The 15834-nt window shown below is 40.0% G+C and overlaps 1 protein-coding gene across 2 annotated transcripts in view; it reads right to left on the bottom strand.

Annotated features, from left to right (window-relative positions):
- Window positions 1-3311: 3311 nt before the first annotated feature.
- The window catches only part of LOC137038456 (phosphatidylethanolamine-binding protein 4), a 188439-nt gene continuing 175916 nt past the window's right edge, over window positions 3312-15834 (bottom strand). Inside the window, exons 7-8 of one of the 2 annotated variants that reach the window (XM_067413032.1) lie at window positions 3876-3947; window positions 3312-3517 (exon numbers count right to left, since the gene is read on the bottom strand). In XM_067413032.1, the coding sequence (XP_067269133.1) occupies window positions 3925-3947 (23 nt within the window). In that variant the 3' untranslated portion in view covers window positions 3312-3517; window positions 3876-3924. Of the gene's footprint in view, window positions 3518-3875; window positions 3948-12479; window positions 12873-15834 lie in introns of those variants that run through there. The other variant, XM_067413031.1, reaches the window with a different exon arrangement.

The raw sequence follows: 15834 nt of genomic DNA, 5'->3' as shown, positions 1-15834 counted from the left end.
GCTGGTGCTTCACACAAGTAGCCTAGCTGCACTTAAGACAATGAATATTTATAATACATTACTTAACTATTAAAATGCTTGTTTTTAAAAAAAAGTATACTAGACATGTCATGACTAAAATGTGTAATATTAATATTTACAAACATTAATGAAAAAGCAACATTCCAATATATTATTATACATAGGACAAACTAGAATAAGATGACATACTTGTCTGTATGTAATCCAATTAGGAGGCCAGGGTGGCCCATGAGATTTCCCACGTGTCCAACTAAAATTCCTCACTCCTCATCCAAGCCAATCACAGGCGCTGGGCTCCCATTACCCACCGAGAGTAGAAATCCAGGCTGCCATACATGCACTGAAATGCTCAGAAGATGCTGATGCAATAGACAGAGTGATGAGGTAACAATTTGTACCTGAGACCCAGTTGACATGTGTGCGTTCGCCTCGAGCCTGATAAATTATGTACTAAAAATGTGTTCAAAATAATAACTTCATACCCCCCACTCCAAACCAGAGGTGCTGTCATAGACAGAGACCTGATTCAAACTTATGCACATATCACAGTTATACACATACTTTTCAAACAGTATATCCATAGTTTTATCACTTAAAGGCACAATATGTAAGATTTTGCATTAAAATAGGCAAAAACCACTAGAACAATGTTTGTATATATATATATATATATATATATATATATATATATATATATATATATATATATATATATATATATATATATATATATATTTAGTTGACTTGTGTACTTACATTATCCCAAATGTTTAAATCCAAAGAATTTTTTTTTTAACCAGGACACGGTATGTGCGTCGCCTATCAATGACATCATACTCGCATTGGCCTCGATTTTATTTTGTCGAAACCATGGAAATGCCAAAGACGCTTGCTTTAATATCTGATGAGTTTTATTAGACGGTGAGCACCTGATTAGATCATGGATGGACAGAAACTATCATTGTTCTCCAGCTCAACACAGTCTTATTGTTTAAATGTGGTGTTCTTGATTTACCACACAGAGTACCATGTTTTACCATGCCTGATATGATCTCGCTCACTGCAGTGTGAACAAGTGCCACCGAGTGATCACTTTAACACACTCAAATGTGTGTAAAATGATAAACAGTGCTGCGTTACAACACACACGTGAGCGGGAGAAGCAGAAGCGCTCGACTGTGGCAGAATAAAAGCTCTGCGACATCAAGATACGCCTTTGTTTTCAATAAGCAACTCTTGCAGAGAAAAGTTACATATTGTGGCTTTAAAACCTCAAAAACTTGAAAAGTATGTTTGTGTTTTTATTTAAAGTAAATGCCATTTTTGATATTTTTTATTATGTTATGAAAGACATTTATACTTTAAGCAGGACTTAAAGAGATAGCTCACCCCAAAATGAAAAGTCTGTCGTCATTTACTGACCCTCACATTGTTCCAAACCTGTATGAATTTCTTCTGTTGAACACAAAAGACGATATTTTGAAGAATATGGGTTGATTGGCTCCATAGTACGAGGGGAAAATTGTGTTTAGCAGAAGAAAGATATTCATACAGGTTTGGAGTCACTTATAGGGTGAGTAAAAGATGACAGAATTGTCATTTTTGGGTGAACTATCCCTTTAAATGTCTACTTTTCGTGGCATATGCATCCATATAAAGATAAGTCATTGGCTGCATTCATCCAATGAACAACTCCCTCAATTAACCTCATCACATCCCCAGTAATCCCAACAACCACACGGCTGCCAAATCAACAACACTCCATTCTGAACTCTGGAATTATCCGTCTTGGCAATTCATACATAAACAGTGTAGTAGTATTAGCTGACAGATATGGCCTAATGAAGTAGAAATGGAGTGTGTGGGAGGGGGGTCTGAATCATGCTGTGTGTTCTGGGGGCCACAGTAAATAAACACAGAGACTGACACACACTCGAGGGGGACTCCAAAGGCTAAGCTCTGCTCAATGGGTGAGATGCAAAATGTGTGTAGGTGAGCTGCTAAAATGACGCCGTGAATCTGTCATTGGGGGATTCTAAGGGGATCTCCCCCAACTCCCACTTTATATCCCGGATGTGAATATGATCAGAAACAATCAGGATGGGAATGTGTTAAGAATGAGCCAAGAATGTTGACAATGCATCTGGCCCTGTTTACACCTGCTATTAAGATGTGTTTTGGTCGATCGGATCACAAGAAGACAAGGGAGACACATTCCTGTTTACACCTGGTGTTTTAATCTCTTTTGTCCACTTTCAACCACTTCTGTCCTGATTTCTTCAAGGAGTGTGCCTATAGGTGGGTAAATGAGTGTGTTTTTTCAGATCTTTTGATCTAATGGACAAAATAAGCTCAAGCAATTTACATATGAAGACGGAGACGATGGAAAAACATACGGAGATTATTAGCTTTCATTTCTGCTCTGACAGACCCAAGACCAGCCGAACGCTGTGAGTGTGTGTTAGAAATCAGGAATGAGGGAGGGTACGTTTTTCATCTTCAAAGTTTAAATCCCACCTGAGTAGCATGCTATTAAGACAGGAGGAGGAGAGTAGGCGGTCTTTTGTGTCTGTTCGGACACATTCGCCCACATGAGTGTCTACACGAAAGCGATCTGGTCGATGCGATCTACCTCTGGAAGTTAAAGTGTTTAGACCCTGTTTACACCTGTAGAGCTCTAACCCTAATCAAACACACCTGAAGCAGCTATTTAAGGGCTGGATCTGAAAACACCTCATTTCCTCATTCACGTTAGTCCACTAATACAGTTCACTGGAAGGAGTGAATGGAAACAAGTGAGAGATTTTGGACATCATTTTAGTGTACATCGGGTGTACACTCGTTTTTGCGGTGCATTATGGGATTGAATGAGTGCACTAGATAACGTCCACTATGGTTTCGGGCATGACTGCAAATGGCTGTCCCTTCTAATAGCGCCCAGGGTTTAGACTCTGTTTACACCTGTATGTAGCATCATCCACTCGTGATCCTAACACATGTAAACAGAGCCTAAGGTGCACTTGAAGAATCTGGTGCTGTCACATTAAATCAAGTGGCTATGATTTGGTATTCTTGAAGGACGTTTTTCTCTGTGCTAAAATTAAGTCTCTCTATTTGTGGTCACTTGCAAATGAGAACCCCATCATTCTTACCAAATGAAGAAATACACACACACATACACACTTCAAGTGGCATGGTAGCAGCAAGCACTGAAAAAGAGAATGGAGACTTAGTAATTTGAATATTACTTTTTATAGACCAAAATAGAGGAAGTAAACACTCCATTTCCACCGACTGAACCCATGACGTGTACCAGCAGCAATGCTGAGGCTGTCAGTTCATTCAGCAGTGCAGAACAAATACGGACATAACAAACAATGATTTTCATATGGCTGAAGCATGGAAACATAACCCTAACCCGCTGGTCCTCAACCGTTACGACTCCAAGGCCCCTCACTGTCCACAGCATTATTTGAAGGTTGTTTTAATTCGTAATCTAGTTTATTCAAAGGATAAGAACTAAGGTTATGTTTTGAGAAGAACAAAAAGCACAATAAAACATTTTAGAACTTGGCATAACTGTGTATTAAAAAAGTTTAACATTTGATTAATTTACATGACTTCTAAGTTTATAGATCAAAAATTGAGCTTTTAAACAATAAACATATGCAAACTCATTATCAAATCACAGTGTCTGCTGCACATCACGAAATCAAAAAATACTGTACATCGTCATGAATAAGCAGAGCTTGTCCTTTAAGGGAAGTCTGATCATACAGTCACAATAATCAACATGAGTGTCACTTCATTAAAACTGATGCTATACCTCAACAATATAATCACGCTGTACTTACAGAAGCCTCTGAAAATCATTTTTTCATCTTCCTGAAATGAATCTCGAAGTCAGGTGACAAATCGCTGATCAACTAAAAACAAATAAACAGCCTATAAATAAATTCTGACATTTCGAAATGTTCCCATCCGTTGCATCTGTTTTGGTGGAAAATCATTCTGGCATTGCCCACACTTACCTCCTCAGCGCCTGATCCCAACTGTTCTTTCAGGGATGCAAAACAGACAAGGGAATTCCCTTTTATATATGAAAACTGCGTTCTGTCAGCGCACTTTCCTAAGGGAAGCCTTTTCATGGAGTCCAGACTGGAAAAACGGCTCAACACCTGTCGAGCTCCTCTTGTTTTTATTTCCGCTACTATTATGAGCGAGCACACTGCACAATGAGTGACTGACAAGAGCTCGGCCATGGAACGGTTACAGGCTGAAAGGACTATCCTCATGCATTTTGCATGTAGGGATTCCGGGGAAGCGTTCGCTTATCCTAGATCTTGATCACGCTAATTTCAATATGCGGCGGAAAAACACAAGGCCGCAACGGGTGTGTAATCAAATTAGTTGTGTGTCTTTCCAGGCTGCGCGAGGGGCATTTCCAGTAGCTGTTCCTCGTTGTCATTATGTCCCAGAGCTGAGGCTTATTCCTCCGGGCTGATAGGAAGATTATTCATATACATTCTGGAACACTTATTTGGGGACTGTCAGATGGTAGAGTACGGTGTGTTCTGTACGGTGCTTATGGGACAGCATGCAAAGCAATGGTACAGGCATGTGTAAAATACAAGATAAACATTGAACAGGATGGAAAAATATTAAATGTACATCAACATTATCTTTAGAAATCTTTATTCATTATGATGCTGGGTGATTGATTTGATGCTGATGCTTATCGAGTATGTGTTCATGTGCAAGTAATAGGTTGGAACTGCAGAGAGCACAGAAAGATGGACTTGTTGGAAATATACACACACCGTATTTTCTATCCCCTTACACTGCCCCTAAACCTACCCATCACAGGAAACATTCTGCATTTTACTTTCTCAAAAAAAACTCCTTCTGTGTGATGTCCTCATATTACACCCTCTCCTTGTAATACCTATGTCATACCCATGCCATTATACACATTTGTGTCGTATGTCACAAAAACATGCCCACACACATTGTTTTCATGTTTTAGGGGACATTCCATTGGCATAGGCCTACTGGTTTTTATACCGTACAAACTGTATATATTCTTACACTAACCCTACCCCTAGAGCCCCCATCACACAAAACATTTTCAAAAAAATAACAGTATTATTTATATGGTGTTTTTGTGGAGTGCGTATAAGAGTAACAGTGATGTCAGTCATGAGAGAGAGATTCTTTAAAGAGTTTATTAAAGAGATAGTTCACCTAAAAATGAAAGTGTGATGTTTATCTGCTTACTCCGAGTGCATCCAAGATGTAGGAGTGTTTGTTTCTTCAGTAGAGCACAAATGAAGATTTTTAACTCCAACTGTTGCTTGTATAAAGCATGTCAATGGGGTGTAAATGGACTGCATTTATATAGCGCTTTTATCCAAAGCGCTTTACATTTTGCCTCACATTCACCCATTCATACACCGACGGCGATGTCAGCCATGTAAGGCTCCATCCAGCTCGTCAGGAGCAGCTGGGGTTAGGTGTCTTGCTCATGGACACTTGGTCAGGTGGAACTGGGGATTGAACCACCAACCTTCTGGTTTGTAGACAACCTACATGAACCACTGAGCCACTGCCGCCACTGCCGGGTGTATTCTATGAGAGTCGCAATGAGAAAATCACAGCGCAGGGTCAGCGCATGCTGAGGCTCACAGTGTGCAGAAGTCACCAACTTTTTTCAGAGTCAATAGCTACAGACCTCCAAACTTCATGTGGCCTTCAGATTAGCTGAAGAGCGGTGCGTAGAGAGCTTCATGGAATGGGTTTCCATGGCCAAGCAGTTCATCCAAGCCTTACATCACCAAGTGCAATGCAAAGCGTGGGATGCAGTGGAGTAAAGCACACCGCCTCTGGATCTAGAGCAGCGCAGATGTGTTCCTGAGTGACCAATCACGCTTCTCTGTCTGGCAATCCCATGAAGGAGTCTGGGTTTGGTGGTTGCCAGGAGAACGGTACCTACAGACTGCATTGTGCTAAGTGTAAAGTTTGGTGGAGAGGGGATTATAGTGTGGGGTTGTTTTTTTTCAGGGGTTGGGTTTGGTTCAGTGAAAGGAAATTTAATGCTTTAATGCCAAGACATTTTGGACAATATGCTTCCAACTTTGTGGGAACAGTTTGGGGACGGCCCCTTCCTGCTCCAATATGACTGCGCACCAGTGAACAAAGCTATCGGTGGATCTCACGTGAGTGACAGGTTGCCCCGCCCTCGCACCAGTAAACAAAAAATAAATGTATGATTAATGATTATGAGGGCACATAATAAAGATAAATAATTTATAATTAATACTGCAATATTCCACTAAAAAACCCAAAGAAAACAGTTTTGATTTCATGATGATTTTAAATGCCCTAACTGTCCCTCCAATTTAACCCCTACCTATGATATCTGTCAAAAAGTAGAGACATAGTATGTGTAATATTCAAGTAATAACTTCCAGAACCTTTAACCTTTATGAGCTGACCTTTGACCTCTACAATAAGTGTTGTCTCATCTCTGATCTACTTTCACTACCTGTTGACCTTTAAAAATATAAATTCATCTGAAATATTTGCTTATTCGACTAGTGCACATCTTTGACCTTTCACTGCTGCCGATTCTTTAGAAGTTAGAGGAATTGAGCATGTTGTTGCTCTGTGTGTGTGTGTGTGGGTGTGTGTGTGTGTGTGTGTGTGTGTGTGGAGAGACCACTGAAGTCTGAGAAAATAAACAAATGCAAACAGGACAAACTGATCAATGCTGTGCTGAGTTCATGCAGGGGACATGCGAGACTCACCAAAGACTGGCTTAACCAGCACAAAGACCTGCACTGTGTGTGTGTGTGTGTGTGTGTGTGTGTGTGTGTGTGTGTGTGTGTGTGTGTGTGTGTGTGTGCGCGTGTGTGCGTGCGTGCGTGCGTGTGTGGGGTACTCATATTCGGAGGATGTGAGATAAATGATCTGCCCGACTGTGAAAGTATGAATGCATGTGAAGAGTGTGCCACAGCGTGTGTGTGTGTCAGATGAGACACTATTGCCTGGTCAATTAAACCACTATCTAACATTGATCATATCCACATCAAAGACCCTCTCTTAAATCCCGGCCCTTTTTTCCAGACATCTGGTGTATTGATATCAAACTGTCCTCTGAGACAGAAATGTTCAACTGAAGCTGATAGTTTTTTCCAGAGAGGAGCTTTTGTGACCCAGCCTTCCACACCCAGGAGTGAAGCGGAGAGGGATTACGTGCTATAGACATTTTGAAGCTGTTAGTGACTTCACACAATACCGCTCTTCAGTGCATTGTAATGATGGATAATGATGTGCAATACAACAATTAAAGGGATAGTTCACGAATACAATCAAAGTTATATTAAAACATTCATTCGTTCTTCCAAGCTTTATAATGGCAGTCCAAAATCTGAGGTCCAAAAAAGGTCATCCATCCATTATAAACATACTCCACACGGCTCCGGGGGTTAATAAAGGCCTTCTGAAGTGAATGATGGGTTTGTGTAAGACAATTATCAGAACCGAGAGGAGCACTTTTATAATGGATGGATGCACATTTTTGGCACTTTCATTATAAAGCTTGGAAGAGCCAGGAATTTTTTTTATATAACTCGAATTTATTCGTCTGAAAGAAGAATCTCATACACCTAGGAGGACTTGGAGAGTAAATCATGGGCTAATTATGGTTTTTGGGTGAACTAACCATTTAAGATCAGGGGACTGAGGAGACCACTTGAAGACTTCAAAATGCTGAGCATGAATACGTGTTTGGGATTGTTATCATGTCGGAAAATACGCATTTGCTCGTCAAACAGTTCCTCCATACTTGGCTTCATTGTGTTTAGCAGGATTCCCAAGTATTGGTCTATTTTCAAAGTGCCAGCAACTTTGAAGATCCTCCAACACCCACTGCAGACATGCGTCCCCAGTATATTATACTTCCCCTGCCATGTGTAAAAGCGCCACACATGATTTAAAACACTCAGTTGTCTCCAACGAACATACCAATGATAGGTTGTTAAATACTGACTTGTTGGACTGCAAAACTCGACTCAAATCTTCCATAGTCCAAACTTTGGTCTTTGTCAAATGCAAAATTAGCAAAATCCAAGACCAGATTTAGCCCTTTTAACAATATCCTCTTTGGTTGCTCCTTCCATCTCTGCACTTTTACTTTAGCGTCTGAATCCACTTTTGCTAGTTTAACGACGGAAAAAACGAGAGATTTCTCTGCACCTGGCGCATGATCCAGAAGTGTTGTCCCTCGTCTCTTAATGAGTGATGGGTGTGTTTTAGGCGTAACATGCAATTCTTAATTCACAAAACATGCATTACAACAAATATTTAAAATATACTGTATCAAGGCACCTCAGTAGGAAGTCTGTGGGAAGGAAAAAGTGTGGCAAAAATCGCTGCACAACAAGAAGAGGTGAGCGGACCCTGAGGAAGATTGTGGAGAAGGACCGATTCCAGACCTTGGGGGACCTGCGGAAGCAGTGGACTGAGTCTGGAGAGTCATTCGGAAATCAAGGTGCCAGAGTCTTGAGGAAGACTGGGGAGAAGGAAATGCCAAAATGCCTGAAGTCCAGTGTCAAGTACCCACAGTCAGTGATGGTCTGGGGTGCCACGTCAGCTGCTGGTGTTGGTCCACTGTGTTTTATCAAGGGCAGGGTCAATGCAGCTAGCTATCAGGAGATTTTGGAGCACTTCATGCTTCCATCTGCTGAAAAGCTTTATGGAGATGAAGATTTGGTTTTTCAGCACGACCTGGCACCTGCTCACAGTGCCCAAACCACTGGTAAATGGTTTACTGACCATGGTCTTACTGTGCTCAATTGGCCTGCCAACTCTCCTGACCTGAAGCCCATAGAGAATCTGTGGGATATTGTGAAGAGAAAGTTGAGAGACGCAAGACCCAACACTCTGGATGAGCTTAAGGCCGCTATCGAAGCATCCTGGGCCTCCAGAACACCTCAGCAGTGCCACAGGCTGATCGCCTCCATGCCACGCCGCACTGAAGCAGTCAGTTCTGCAAAAGGATTCCCGACCAAGGATTGAGTGCATAACTGAACATAATTATTTGAAAGTTGACTTTTTTTGTATTAAAAACACTTTTCTTTTATTGGTCGGATGAAATATGCTAATTTTTTGAGACAGGAATTTGGGGTTTTCATGAGCTGTATGCCAAAATCATCAGTATTAAAACAATAAAAGACCTGAAATATTCCAGTTGGTGTGCAATGAATCTAAAATATATGAAAGTTTAATTTTTATCATTACATTATGGAAAATAATGAACTTTATCACAATATGCTATTTTTTTTTGGACCTGTATCTATATATATATATAGCATGTTATAGTACTGAAAATGCTGTTAATGAAAATATATGTCTGGTGTAAATCTAAAGTAGTTTTTGTGGAATCGCCTGCCTTTGTTTTGCATGTCTATAATTATTACATAAGCCTACTCAGAAATAGCTCTCTATGAAAATGCTTTGCTTAATATAACAGAAAAGTTACTCAGGCGAGACTAAACCTGCTGCTCCGAAACAACACTGAGAGGTGCATTTACAAAGAGATTACACACACACACACACACACACACACACACACACACACACACACACACACACACACACACACACACACACACACACACACACACACACACACACACACACACACACACACACACACACACACACACACACACACACACACACGCGCGCTTGTCGTGAACCTGTGCCCCTTCTGTCTGGCCTGAAGTAACATGCGGAGAGTATTTTGGTCGTAGTTCCATTGTGGCTTCCGGCTGAGCTGTGGCCTCAACACCCCCCCTCCCCCTTTACTTCCTCTATTGCCCCTGACGTACTTCCTGCCTCCAGTTTGACTCTTTCCACACACTCTTTCTAACGTGTGACAGTACTGAAGTTGCTTTCACACCTCTGTTTCTGTCCATCTTTTGTTTTTCCTCTGCGCATATATTTCACATTGGCATGAAGTCATCATGTGCAGCCCAGAGCAACCTCCACTGCACGCCTGACCTCAGAGCGGGCCAGAGAGCGCCAACGGCATTACTGCTGGTCTGTGCGGTATTGAGCCGTCTGGAAGAGTTCGAGCCTGCTCTCAATGCCAAGAAAACAGGAATGCAAAACTACGGCGGTTTGCAAGTGAGGGTGGATTATGTAAGAAAGTCAGGGAAATATACTGTCCATTACAGGGAGAAACAGGCAGGCTATGATGGGTGTGTGAGCGTGTGCACTCGTGAGTGCTTTTTATCGTCTTTGTGATGTTAGAGGACACAATTTGACAATATCGCGTGACCTTTCCGACGTGATTGTGCAATCCTTGGCATGTGGCAGAGCAGTGCAAGAAGAGCAATTTAGGGTAAAAGTATATAAATGTTGTTTTTTTTTTAGAAAATGGCCGATGGTTTGTCTAGACAAGAGCCTATTCCTCGTCTGGGATCGTGCAGAGCCTCTGAAGCTCTTCCTCTGAAACTGCATTGACTCGGACCTTCAACCGTTGGTTCCCATTGAAGTCCATTATATGGAGAAAAATCCTGGAATGTTTTCCTCAAAAAACAATTTCTTTTCGACTTAAGAAAGAAAGACATGAACATCTTAGATGAGATGGGGTCGAGTAAACTATCAGGAAAGTTAACTAATCCTTTAAGACCAAAAAAAAAAAAAGCATGTGTATGGCTATGTGAGCGTATCACACTGTGACTGTGTTATTGCTCACATTTTAAACAATTTATCATGCTTAGTACTGATAATATAAAAATCAAAATCAAAATAATAATCAAAGAACAATATAATATTTAAAACAGAATAAATAAAACCAAACCGTTTATTTAAAGGCATTTATTGGAATCCTGCAGCTGCAACTGTGATTGAATGGGAGAACAAAATTCTCTGTTTCATTTCTTTTTGTACATTAATGTACATACAGCACCCCACATTGACAAAACCACAGAATTGTTGAAAATTTTGCAGATTTATTAAAAAAGAAAAACTGAAATATCACATGGTCCTAAGTATTCAGACCCTTTGCTTGCTTGTATTCAGAGATGCTCAATTGGGTTTAAGTCAGGGCTCTGGCTGGGCCATTCAAGAACAGTCAGGAGTTGTTGTGAAGCCACTCCTCCATTATTTTAGCTGTGTGCTTAGGGTCATTGTCTTGTTGGAAGGTGAACCTTCGGCCCAGTCTGAGGTCTTGAGCACTCTGGAGAAGGTTTTCGTCCAGGATATCCCTGTACTTGCCAAATTCATCTTTCCCTCGATTGCAACCAGTCATCTTGTCCCTGCAGCTGAAAAACACCCCCACAGCATGATGCTGCCACCACCATGCTTCACTGTTGGGACTGTATTGGACAGGTGATATTTTTCTCCACACATACCGCTTAGAATTAAGGCCAAAAAGTTCTATCTTGGTCTCATCAGACTAGAGAATATTATTTCTCACCATCATAGAGTCCTTCAGTTTTTTTTTTTTAGCAAACTCTTTAGCAGGCTTTCATGTGTCTTGTACTGAGGAGAGGCTTCCGTCGGGGAACTCTGCCATAAAGCCCCGACTGGTGGAGGGCTGAAGTGATGGTTGACTTTCTACAACTTTCTCCCATCTCCCGACTGCATCTCTGGAGCTCAGCCACAGTGATCTTTGGGTTCTTCTTTACCTCTCTCACCAAGGCTCTTCTCCCCTGATAGCTCAGTTTGGCTGGACGGCCAGCTCTAGGAAGGGTTCTGGTCATCCCAAACGTCTTCCATTTAAGGATTATGGAGGCCACTGTGCTCTTAGGAACCTTTAGTGCAGCAGAATTTTTTTTGTAACCTTTGTCCAGATCTGTGCCTTGCCACAATTCTGTCTCTGAGCTTTTCAGGCAGCTCCTTTGACCTCATGATTCTCATTCGCTCTGACATACACTGTGAGCTGTAAGGTCTTATATAGACAGGTGTGTGGCTTTCCTGATCAAGTTCAATCAGTATAATCAAACACAGCTGGACTCAAATGAAGGTGTAGAAACATCTCAAGGATGATCAGAAGAAATGGACAGCACCTGAGTTAAATTTGAGTGTCACAGCAAAGGGCCTGAATACTTAGGACCATGTGATATTTCAGCTTTTCTTTTTTAATAAATCTGAAAAAAGTCAACAATTCTGTGTTTTTCTCTCAGTTTTTTTTTTTTTTTACTTAAATGATTTTAGCAAATGGCTGCAATATAACACAGAGTGAAAAGGTCTGAACTCTATATCTAGCTTCCGGCAGACCAGTGACAATCTGTTGCACTCAAGGACACATGTCTGCACACCTGGGTCTATGGAGTGTCACACATCAGTCATTTAGGAGGCTCCACTGTTACAATGCCTTAAAAGGCGGCTCCCTAAGTAGGCAGCTGACAGCACACTAGGCTTTGGCTTTAGACCTGGACAGTGAGAGACATATACTTTGCAGGATAGCAGACTGTTTCCCCATTAATATTTGCAACTTTTAATAGACATGCTCACATTCAGAATCTTAAATTGATATGAACTATGGCTTTTATTCAAAGTTGTTTTATTAGTGACACTACTTCAGAACACATTTCTACAAGTTACAATTCAAACAACAGTATATTTTATTAGATTAATATTCCTCTGTAATGATGTGCAATAGAGTATTATGGGATATAATATCAGAACATAAGCCATAGAGTGTAGGCCAGAGGTCAAAGTTCAGCTGCAGGTTGGAGGTGTTCTTTAGTCCTTGTGGTTTTGGGTGAGGAACTGAAGGGAAGCCACCGGGCCAGCCAGACCAAACCTCTGAACAAATGCCTGCGGGTCCCAGTTACCTAGAAAACAGCAGCAAAGCCTCGCATTGCTCTCGCTCAACGGCCCGCATGACAAACACACTCAACATGACATTCAACAAGAACATCAGCACAAGGGGAAAGAGAGATGACAACTCTTTCATCGCATCTTTCAGATATACAGTTTGTGCCACATGATAAATGTATCCTAAAATGTAAAATTTCATAATTAGCTTAAATAAACAAATAAACAAATAAATAAACATTGTTTGTTATTACTGTTGCTGTACATAACTAAATAATTAAAAAAATAATAATAATTATGTTGTTTTTATTTGCTGCTTTGTTGTTGTACATAAATAAATCAATAAAATATTATAATTATTGCAATTTTTTGTTGATGTACATAAATCAATAAAATATTATTATTATAATTGCTATTGTTTTAATTTTTGTATTTGTTGGTGTACATAAATTATTATTATTATTATTATTTTTTTTTCGCTGTACATACATAATTCGACAAAATAATATTATTATTGTTATTTTTTGTTGCTGTACATAGATAAATCAATAAAATATTATTATTATTATTGATATTTTTTTTATCAAAATGTTTTGCTGTACATAAAAATAAATAAATTATTATTATTATTATTATTATTGTTGTTGTTTTTATTTGTTTCTTCTTTCTGAACATAAATAAATAATTAACTAAAAAACCTTATTGTTATTTTTGTTACTTTTTTGCATTATTTATTTGTTTCCTATTTGCCGTGATAAATAAACAAACAAACAAATAAATCAATTACTTAATTAATTTTAAAAAGTATTCTGAGTGCCAGGTGTTATGGTTCCCCCTGCGATAAAGAAACAGCTCAGAGAAAAGTGTTAAGCGCTATAATATTGATGCTTTGTCTCAACATTCAAAGTTCACCTCAGTGTCAGGTGCATCATGTTCACAACACGTGTCCCTTTAAATATTCTCCGTAATTTTCACCAGTTCTGATGTGACTGAGCTGCTCCTGCTAAAGGCTTCAATGTAGTATAACAAATGATAAACGAACGTGTCTAACGGAGAATCTTGCAATGCCGCACGTGTCTCAGGGCCTTGGTGGGCTGTGAATCACTGCGAGCGTCTCATCTCTAAATAAAACACACAGCCTGTCACAGTGCTGGAGGTGGCAACATGAGAGAGAGCGTTTTGGCAGGACAACCAGATAAATACCAGACGTAACTCCGGCTGCTATGACAATATCACTTCTCCAATTCCGGCAATAATCACATTCCTAAAAGCAAATGTGAAATGACAATTTGGAAGAAAGCGCCAACAAACTGGGTCCAAGATGGTTTAAAGTTCTGAATTTGGAGAATCTTTCATTGCGGTTTGGTTTAAATCAAGCAAACTACACCTGGGGATATCTCTGTAGAACCAGATGAAGATCATGAGATATTTTTCTATATAAATAAATGAGCCTCCAGCCAATCTAAATCATATAGCAGAATTAAAGCAGATCCGCAACAATGCTCATTTAAAATGAAAATTTCTTCCGCCATCAGACAAACACGCGGCCGAGGCGGAAATGCTGTAGTGGTGAGAAGGGAAACCCCGTCCGTGCACACAGCACAGCACACCACATCCTGGAAAGATCAAATGTGAGAGTGTGTACACTTGTTTGTATGTTTGAATGCAAGTGGGTGTGAGAGTATGCAAGTGTGATTTTAAAGGAAAATGTCATTGATGCTTCCCCCGCTGGTTGCGGCCACTTCATGGCTCACCGGACGCCGTCTTTATCAGCCAGAGCACCAATTGACATTACATTATGCTTTTACCCAAAGCAACTTCAAGGTCTGTATTTCAGCAAGTTTGTATCCCTAAAATTAAACTTGTGACCCCAAAAACAGGATCATACAAGTTGGGTTAAAAACAACCCAAGGTGGGTTGGAAATGGACTAACCCAGCAAGTTTTTTTTTTTTTTTTTTTTAACTCAGCGACTGGTTTAAATGTTTGCCTAAATTGCTGGGTCTGTCCATTTTCAACCCAACTTGGGTTGTTTTTAACTCAGCATTGTTTAGACTGTAGACACTTGAAGGGATAGTTCACCCAAAATGACCAGCATTTACCCCGGTGAAAAATAATGTTCTTTACTTCAACTCCTAAAGTATTTAAACCCTATATCTGGTGCTGCGTGCGTGGCAGTCAAACATTACTGAAGCCGTTTTCCACCAAAGGAAATTACTGTACTATATTTTAGTTGGATATTGTTTGTGATTTATGGTAGTTATGGAATAGTCATTATACATTTATTACAATCCACTTAATAATAATAATAATAATCCTAATTTTCCAACTCCCCAAGAGTTAAACAGTTGAGTTTTACCGTTTTCCAATCCATTCAGCCGATCTCCGGCTCTGGCGGTAGCACTTTTAGCATAGCTTAGCATAGATCATTGAATCTGATTAGACCGTTAGCATCTCACTAAAAAAATGGCCAAAGAGTTTTGATATTTTTGTTATTTAAAACTCGACTCCTCTGTAGTTACATCGTGCACTAACTAATGAAAAGTTGTGATTTTCTAGAGCGATATGGCTGGGAACTATACTCCCATTCCTGCGTAATGAAGGAACCCTGCGGCCGTACCATGGGTGCAGCGGCCCAATGAGATTACACAGGGACATGAAAGATTATTGTTTTATGTTTTGTCCGTTCAGTGAAAATATCATCAGAATTGAGTCCAATGTCAGAATGACTTTCATTTTATTCTTAAAAATATAATCTTTTGTGAAAAATCGTACATGTTAGGAATGACAGAATTTACATGTTCAGGTGAGATATCCAAAAGTTATAATTTGTTCAGTGAAGATTTGTGCATAACTAAGAGTGATATAAAGTGCTGATTGTGTGTGAATAAGAGTCACTGTGTGCTGTGTGTGAAGATGTCAGGTTCTCTCTAATTGAGTGTTAGAAATGGAGTAAAGTGACCCAGCATTATGAGGTCATG

This window comes from Pseudorasbora parva, chromosome 13, assembly GCF_024679245.1.
Source record: "Pseudorasbora parva isolate DD20220531a chromosome 13, ASM2467924v1, whole genome shotgun sequence".
Lineage (NCBI taxonomy): Eukaryota > Metazoa > Chordata > Actinopteri > Cypriniformes > Gobionidae > Pseudorasbora > Pseudorasbora parva.
Note: the sequence above shows the minus strand (reverse complement) of the source record. Positions and strands in the feature narration are given on the sequence as shown.